This window comes from Athene cunicularia (assembly GCF_003259725.1).
Source record: "Athene cunicularia isolate RWA chromosome 2 unlocalized genomic scaffold, athCun1 chr2_part1, whole genome shotgun sequence".
Taxonomy (NCBI): domain Eukaryota; kingdom Metazoa; phylum Chordata; class Aves; order Strigiformes; family Strigidae; genus Athene; species Athene cunicularia.
Window position 1 is genome coordinate 47,098,941 of NW_020799095.1, and position 9,208 is coordinate 47,108,148.

At 41.3% G+C, this 9,208-nt stretch overlaps 1 protein-coding gene across 3 annotated transcripts in view; it reads right to left on the reverse strand.

Annotated features, from left to right (window-relative positions):
* Positions 1 to 9,208, reverse strand: part of LOC113476396 (sodium channel protein type 5 subunit alpha-like) — a 219,620-nt gene that overhangs the window by 111,764 nt on the left and 98,648 nt on the right. For all 3 annotated transcript variants that reach the window (XM_026841936.1, XM_026841937.1, XM_026841935.1), the window contains exons 11-12: positions 7,942 to 8,124; positions 5,173 to 5,574 (exon numbers count right to left, since the gene is read on the reverse strand). In XM_026841936.1, coding sequence (XP_026697737.1) covers positions 5,173 to 5,574; positions 7,942 to 8,124 — 585 coding nt within the window. The remainder of the gene's footprint in view (positions 1 to 5,172; positions 5,575 to 7,941; positions 8,125 to 9,208) is intronic.

Genomic DNA, 9,208 nt, shown 5'->3' on the forward strand with positions numbered 1-9,208 from the left:
ATCACAATGGAGTTAAATACAGGCACCTCCAGCAGGATGAGATTATTTATGTTGCGCACTGATTGACTGAAAATGTTTCTCCTTTGGATTACCTAAATTCTGTAGGGACAAATATACTATTCAGTAATTTATATGTAAATGAGTATGCATAACATTGCAGAATTATTTTCTTCTGAGTGCCTACAGTTCTGAGCTATGTCAAGACTGTTACGTGAAGATGGGCTTATACATGGCAGCATTTTAAAGACCACATTTGGGAACTGGGACAAGTTTAATTTTCCTTCTACAGTAAAAATCTTTTCAAGCATAAAAAGAGGTGGCTAGGCCACATGATGAACAATGGACCCAGTAAGGCACTAGCACAAACATATAATGAGATTGAAGGTGACTATAATAGTGCACAGCATTAAAAATAAGCCATTTAATTTTGTGGATGCTTGATTATTTAAAGAGATATACTGTAAACTGGAGCATCTTGCAATATTGGTGTCAAATCTGAGCAGAAACTAAATCTGTGGTGACAACTCTGTGCGACAGTGGCAGAAGGTTAGCCAGGTTTTATCCATATAAATTATTGGCAGTGATTTTTGGATGACTTATTATGTTGACCTTTTTTCTGAACATGGAAACTGCTAACACTCCCGTTTCACCAGTCCTGTGGCAAAGCAAGAAGGGACAAACAGAAACTTTACCTTGGGGCAGTTTTAGGGTGAACAAGAAAATCTCAAACCAATGTGGTCAGCAAAAAATTTTTATGCTTAGTGGCAACAAAAGCCAAGGTCTTTTTTATTTTATTAGTATTTTTAAAAAAAAAAAAAAAAAAAAAAAGTTTTTCTGAAGATAAGCTTCTAAATCCTTAGTTTGGCACCTTGATAAGCAGCCTGGCCTTTCTTAAGGGCTCACTCCCCACTAGTTTTCATTGCTGTCAAGCTAGCTGTACTTGTCATTTCTAGTTTTCTAAAAGAAAAACCGTTCATGTGACCAATAGAAAATTCAGGAAAGGTGGTATGTGCAAGAGGGACACCCTGGGTAGCTCCAACCTTGGCCCCATTGCCCATCCCAAAGCCACATCACAGGTGGCCCCGTTCTGGTCCTGGGCTGATGAGCAGGTGCTCCAGGGAGAGCAAAGCTGTGGGGACCACCAGGTAACAGCCAGCACCTCCTTGGCCTGCATCCATTTCTCTGACACTTCTAATCTCCAAAATAATTGGAAAGTCAGGCTAAACTAAAAACCTTGCATTTTCTCTGCAGAATTACAGAAAGAGCTCCAGCTCCAGTTAGGATGCAAGAGGGGATACTGTCATATATTTCTTAACCCACAAGAAATTCTTGACAACCACAGGCAACATCTTACTCATCCTCATCAGATTCCATGGATAAATTGAGCTCCAGATAACAGCTCATTAACTTAATCCAATTCTGTTCAAACAGATCAATACCTTGTGAAGGCAGATGTTATTCTAACCTCTTTACTAAGAAACACCAAGACACAACAGAGCAATACAAAGCTACAAATAAATACTACAGGAATTCACAGAAACTTTAGGCTGTAGTCTGCCATGAATTTACTTATGTAATATATAGACTTTCCTCTAAAAAAGGCGAAAGCCCAAACTCCCAGCCCAGCAATCAGCAGAGGCATAAAAGTGTATCATTTTTCAAACCTCTCAGTCTCAGATTAAGCCAAAAAAAATTAGGACTTTAAGCACAGTTACCAGCTTCACCACTTGAAGACAGCTGGTAGGAGAACAGGAGCAGCCCTGATTCAGTCCTCTGCAGAATACACCAGAGATTTCCAAGAGCAACTAGGACTTACCATGGGTTTCTTGGGACAGGCTCCCTACACCCCTTGGACTTGAACTCCTGTTGCTCCTCACATCCAGGTGAAGACTACTTGACCCAGAGCCACCTTTGTGGAGGGCATTTGCAGATCTTACTTTCATATTGCACTACTTTGCTCTTCATATGACCTTAGCAGGCTTTCTGGCTCAAACACTGCTAGAGTGAAACCCTCTGTGCTGCCAAGGGCAGCTCCCTAGCAGCGCTGCCATCACTCCTTGCAGATGCTCTTATGTGGCATGGAAATATCAATGGGTATAACAAAGTGTGCAGAGATACACGGGTTCCTTGCACAGGATAGGATGTCCCTCCTCTTGCTCAGACTGTGTACTGAAGCCCCTGGTGAACTGGCAGGAACACTTTGATGAAGAAGACTTCGTGGATGGATACCATTCTGTATGGACCATGCTGTCCAGGGCCAGCAAGCCTGCTGACAGTCAGACTACCCCAGCTGACAAGGCTGACGGGCCTAAACATTATCCACCGAGATTATTTGAAATCTCTCCTGTTACACTAACTGTATTTAGGGACTAGGGTGAGGAGATGGAAAGTGCAAACACACTTAGGTTTCTTGTGGAAGCAAACTCACATTCATCTGTGCCAAGCAATCAGGGCCATCTGAAGAGCATTTGAAACTGGCTTTTTTCAGCTTACATGCTTTTCTGCAGCCAAGTTTCAGGAGAACACTCATCTGAGTTATCAGCCTGAATAGTGGGATAATTTGCTGCAGTCACCTGGCATAAACTGCACAGATGCCTTCATGTCTCACCTTAGCTGTTATGGCTCCTGTAGTGAATACATCTGTACAGCAATGGGCTTCTTGCCAATTAGCTTTTAACTCCAGCTCACATTTTCTGGATAGGTTAGATACCAAACCTGTTTTGCAGAAGACACAACATCCTTCACATTGCATCACTGAATGAGCATCTGTTACTATAGTGCCTGGGTGTTATTTCCTAGATGACCAGGGAACTGCCAAGTGAGCTCACACACCAGGGCCATTCAATTTTCAACATCTATTTTTTTAAAAGGCAGGAAGCTGGCAAATGAAAAGAAATGCTGGCAGAGCTCAAAGCCTCCCTGTCACCTCAGGGCCCAATCCTGTAAAATACCAATATTTGCTGTGAAAGGTTGAGTGCTCTCATGCTTTGTTAAACTTTTTCTGACAACTGGAAGAGCCTCAGCAGCCTGCAGAGCTGCTTTCCTTACAGAGAAAAGGGGGATATCCACTGCTCATTTTCTGAGGCCTTTCTACTTCAGATTTTTATTTATTTTTTTGGTAATACCATTGTTCAAACTTTCTTCCAGAGTTCCTTTAATGCACAGGGTTGGGGTTTTTTTGCACCAAGTTAAGTCCAATAAAACTCCACTATCTACAAATAGTGCTTCTGTCACTCAGCTGTCTGGAGACTGCTCTCAGGACTGGTCTTCTTTGTCTGAAGAGGGTAAAAATGGGAGCACCAAAGTTCTAAATGAACAAAGGTGTGAATATCTGAAAAACAGCAACGGCTTCAAAACTGTCAGCAAAACAGATAATTCTCACACCAGCCAGCTTCCCACACGCAGTATGGCTCCTCCTCTCATGTACAGTGTAAGAGTCTATTTGCAGAACTACAGGGAATGCCTGGATAGGTGGGGAAAAAAATTCAATCCAGAACTTGAAAGGAAAGATACTGCTTTGCTTTAAAGAAGAAAAGCTACTTCTCAGTTTACTGATAATCAGACACCACTGCTGGAATCCATTACACTTGCCTTTCTTTTCAGGAAATACTTTGCCTAATACATGTCAGAATCACATTTATTTATTTCCCTAACTGTAACCCATTTTTGGCACCTTGCTACTCTGAGTGGGCTTCACCTCACCTGGCTTAAGATGTATAATTATAGAATACCAGGTTGGAAGGGACCTCAGGGATCATCGTTCCAACCTTTCTTGGCAAAAGCACGGTCTAGACAAGATGGCCCAGCACCCTGTCCAGCTGAATCTTAAAAGTGTCCAATGTTGAGGAATCCACCACTTCCTTTGGGAGATTATTCCAGTGGCTGATTGATCTGAGTGAAAAATTTTCTTCTTGTGTCCAGTGTGAATCTCCCCAGGAATAACCTGTAGCCCTTACCCCTTGTCTTTTCCATGTTATTCCTTGTGAAAAGGGAATCTCTATCTGCTTTGTAGCCACCCTTTAAATACTGGACTAGGAGAATAAGGTTTCCCCTAAGCCTTCTCTTCCCAAAGCGAAACAAACCCAATTCTGTCAGCCTTTCTTCATATAGCAGGCTTTCTAGTCCCTTGATCATCTTTGTGGTCCTTCTCTGGATCCTCTCCAGCCTGTCCACACACTTTTTGTATTATGGGGACAAAAACTGAACACAGTATTCCAGGTAAATACACAGTTATTCACCTTGGGCTCCCCTTGTAGTTAAAGTGAAGAGAAAGAGGGATTTTCAGGGAGAAAGATTATATGGACCCCTTTCAATCTCTAAGATGAAATAAATTCTGTCTGCATTGATTATAGTGACTAGACCTCCATTGCTTTAAAGACTGTTGAGAGTGACGAATTCCAATGTAGATTATCTACATTAAAAGAGATAAATTCCCAACATATCAAACTGGCAACCTGTCCAAATTGCCCTGCCTGTGTATCAGTTGTTTCCAAAACATCATCTCAAGGTCTTCCAAGTGAATTAATGCTTGGATCCTAATGATATCAGTCTTAATAGTTTTATTTACAGTCTTGTTAAATATTTTGCAGCTGTGGTGCTTTGCAACAAAGATCCTAACAATCTGCAAGAGGCTTGAAGTCTGTTGATCATTTGCTCATCTTTCCTGGCTGTTATTTGAACTGGATGCTAAAGTATTCTGGGAATCACCTTGGGATTGTAAGAACAGTCTTCCACAAGTAGCTACACAGAAGACCAGACATTGGATGCAAACAGATAGTAACCAGTGGGAGAAAATGCAGTCTCAAGGTGGTAAGATTCACACTGAATCACTTTAAAACCACAATTTTCTAGCCACCAGACAATGTCAGTATTCAAATGTCTAAAGAAACCAACTTAAAAAATGTCCCCGAAAGAAAATTCATATCAAACCCAGAATTTAGGTATTCCAGCCAACTTTGAAGAGTGTCACCAGAAGTCATGAACCTCTCTTATGTGGCACTAGACACATGTTGCTGTGTGAGTTAGCCTGTTGTCTTCTCACTCTGCCTAGGATGGTGGGTCTGGGTTTCTCACTGTTGACGCAATATCACGTAAATAAACTACAGCAAACTCCAACAACATTTAGAAGGAAACAAGAGCTTGAATCACATACAAAAGTTATAGAGTACTCACCAGGTCGCCTGTCCCAGGTTTTTCCATAATAACTGGGGGGAGCAGTAACCCTGCAGGAGAAGTAGGGTCTGGGTTGAGTGCCCCGGTGCCTCCTCCTATCAGGGAAACCACACCATTGCAATCCACTGAGCTGTTCCTTTTGCCCATCTGGGTGTAGTTAGGAGTAGTAGGGTGAGAACTATGGCTCACTTGACTTTGCACGCTTGGACGCCTCCCAGATCTTGGAATTAAGAGAGAGCCCCGGTGGCTTTCATTTTCCCCAGCAGTGCTGATCTCATCATCGGCAAAATCTGTTTCGGAGCCAGTGTCTCTGCCACGGAGTTGGAAACTGAATACGCTTCCGTGGCTGGTTCTGCGCTTCACCAAGTTTGCACTGGGACCATAACTAATGCCAAGGAGAGTCTAGAAACCCCCAGAAAGGAAAAAGGGGAAAGAGAAACAACATTTTGCAACATGTTTTCAGGAGCGAGGAAGGTCTGGAGAGAGAAGTAAGTTCCATTTTAAACCAAGTGCTTCAGAGAAAGACTTAATTACATGCATTCAACCTTCGCAAAGTTAGGAGGTTGAACGGTCATTCCTAGCCATTAGGTATTTGTCTAATACTTGACAGTTAAAGATGTACTGAAATAGGAAGGATCAAGGTGGCATTCACCTCGTAATGTGATATTTTCTTGTTTCTACTCCCCCCAACCTGATAAGTGCCAAAGGACCTGGGAAGGCAGAACAAGGAGTGGAAGACAGGAGCAGGGAATGGGATCCAGCTCCAGTTTACTGCATTATTACACATCTTCATAACAGCTAGGGAAGGTATGTTGTAGTGGGAGAAGAAGAGATAAAGAAAGAGGGCAGAAAATGAACTGCAGGGAAAATGAGAAGAGGGAAGAAGAAGAAGAAGCAGAATACGACGGAAGAAGGTGATACAGAAAAAAAAAAAAAGGAATAAGAGCAAGAAGAGGAATATGGTTTATTAGTTTGTAAAATGATTATCCTAATGTACATGGCTGCTTTAAGTGGTAGGTAACCTCAATATACAGCAGTCTCCCTCACACTCAAATATCAGCCTTGATGATCCACTCTGACATCAGCTAGTGAGAGTGCAGCTCTGACAGAGCATCAGCAAGATGTAGCCAAGGACTAAACACTCCTAAATCCTGGCAGAGTACAAAGGATGTTCAGAAAATGGATAAGGAATTCAAGTTTATCCCTTTCCCTTGTATCTGAAGAGGAAATTACTGGAGTAAGAGTTTTTAGGCAGAACTTACTTTTGATTTTATGACCTGTACAGAATTTTCAGCTTCTTCAGAACTTTCTCATGAACCAAGTATATATGAAAGAGGTCAGATCTCCACAGCATCCACAAAACAGACAAACCAAATGAAGCCTGATTTCATTTCACACCATAGCTTACACCACTGAGTTACTTAATGATACTATTTTGTGACACTGGTGCAAGGAAGAGTACAAAACCCAGTCCCTTTCTAACTAAAAACCAACCCATCTGGATTGCTACCATATTTTAACTGGTCAAAAATCCATCCCTGGGTTTCCATGACACAGCCATTGAGACTGATTTCTGATGGCAACATGCTTCCAGCTGCTCACATTGCATCTGAATGATGACTCAGCCTTACTCCCTCCAACCTTGCCAGACACAGCCTTGCAGAGATTTACTATAAGCTTTGAAATGTGTCTCCCATGTTTCTCATGTGTATGACATCCAGGGGCAAAAAGTGAAAACAAGAAATATTAATCTAAGAAACAAACTGGCAATGCACAGCTTCAATCCACAGTCATTCTGGCACATGGTGTCTCAAAACCCATCCAGAATGAAGCTAAAGAGCAATGCTAGCTTTAACAAAGGTGTAATTTGTAACGCGACCCACTCAACCAATGAGACAACAACAAAAACTATTAGATTAAAAAATGCATGTCATTCACAGAAATCCAGCTCTGTGTAAATTTTGTGAGCTGGGGAGTCATTAATTGGTCACATTTACTTATATCACTTACATATTTTCTATGAGTTTTATATGGTTGCCAAATATTCCTAAATTCACTGACAACAAAATATAAAAAGACTTAGCCCATTACATGGCTATTAAAAAAAACAAAATAAACTGATTTAAACTTTGCCCTCAGTTAAGCAAAGACAAATTATCTGAGGCTATTTATGATCATCTGATACATACAGCATGTGCAGATTCATATTCATGCATGTCAGTAACATTTACATAAAACCCTATTTAACAACAGTCTCACTCCCTGCAATAGAAAGCAGAAACAAGTGCCACAAAGTTTTGACTTGAAGGCAACTAACAAAGGAATATAAAAACGTTAATAATGTTTTTCTATAGCATTTAAAAAGCCCTTGAAGACAAGTTTCCTCTCTTTTTCCTCTTCTCTTTTTAAGCTTTGCAGGTTTCTTCTAACAATTTTTTATCTCTAGTAGGGATAGGATAGATATAATCAGATGAATGAAATTAAAGTAAGAAAATAAACCAGGCTTGTTTGAAGCAAAAAAGAAAAGCAAAAAAACTGAAATAAAATAGATTTGTAAGAATGTTTAATGGGCATTTTTAATTAATTTTGAAAGTGAAGTGGCAATATGTTTTCTTCCACTGTTCTAACACAGACTGTTTGCAGATCAGTCATGATAATAAATATCTGATTCTTTACAGCTGAAAGTTTCAGCTTTAATTGCTTATTCAGAGCCTGGCCTATCCAGCAAAGTGTAGTGTGGAATAAGTGACGTTTCAGACCATGGCTTACCATTCTCCTCTGAGCATCATCATAGTCACACTTGGGATTTCTTTGGTCTTCCCCATACTCTTCTGCCCCCAAAGATTTCTTTTTCTTTCGTTTATTTCTTCTTTCCTTGGCATTTTTGGATGCTAAGGGTGACATTTCCAATGAACTAAGTGACATTGAATCAATTCCTTTAGCAGCTAGTGCCTAAAACAGAAGATGGTAGAGGGCGTAAAATATATTACATGAGTTAAAGATCTCAGTGAGAACTAATAATTACTCTGCTCAGCAATTATTTTTTTATTCTAATGTTGTATAGGAGATAAATTAAAAGTTTCAGGTGGTCATTAATCATAAAACTATCTCACATGGCTGGAACTGGTCTTAACCTTTTTCTAACTGCTACATTTAGGGAAAATAAACAACAAACAAGACAGGTTCCTAGTCCAAATGCACACATACAGGTCTGACATCCAGGTCTTATGAGGGAGCATTAGGAATGGCTGCACAGAATAATGTGATTTATGTAGAGCTCACACACAAGATCCTTCGACATTTAACTAGAGGAATAGCCTGTGTGCACACACCTGAAGGCATACCCTGTGCATGCATTTCTGGAGTAACACTTCTGGTGCCAGTTAAAAAAAATCTCAAACTGGCGAACCTCAGATTAAGCCCCCCCTGCACTTCAGCACCTTGGACTGGGAGGGCTGGACAGGAGATCAGCCAAGTTGACTGCCAGGATTTTTCCTTCCCTGTCACAGAGGGATGCTAGGAACAGCACGCAATTCAGCTGGCATGTTTTGTTAAACATCCCAAGCAGCAGTGCAGGCAGCTATGATCAGAGATGCAAAGAGAAAACTGTGGGCTTAACTGAAGATAAGGTGGACTTTGCTTTGCCATGTGCTTCAGTGCTGTGCTGGCTATCTGGTGGGATCACTGCAGGAGCTGACTGATAACAGACCAACTGCTAGAAACCCAGCAGAAGTTGAACATAAAAGCCTGAGCACATAAAGCCACAGCCGTGGAAGCAAATCAGCAGTCAGGAGGAAGAATCGATAGGGCCAGGGAGGAAGCCACAGCCCACGCCAGTGCGCTGGGTCCCCGTCCCTGTTGCGGGTGGGAGCTCTGAGCACAAAGCATGAGGTCAGGTTTGGAGGTGGTGGCGTCTCAGCAGTAGCCACATCAGTGGCCTGGAGACAAGCCCATTTGCTGAGCCCCCAGCCGCAATACATAAAGCAAGTGAATTAAAAAAAAAAAAAAAAAAAAAAAGTTTTTCTGAAGATAAGCT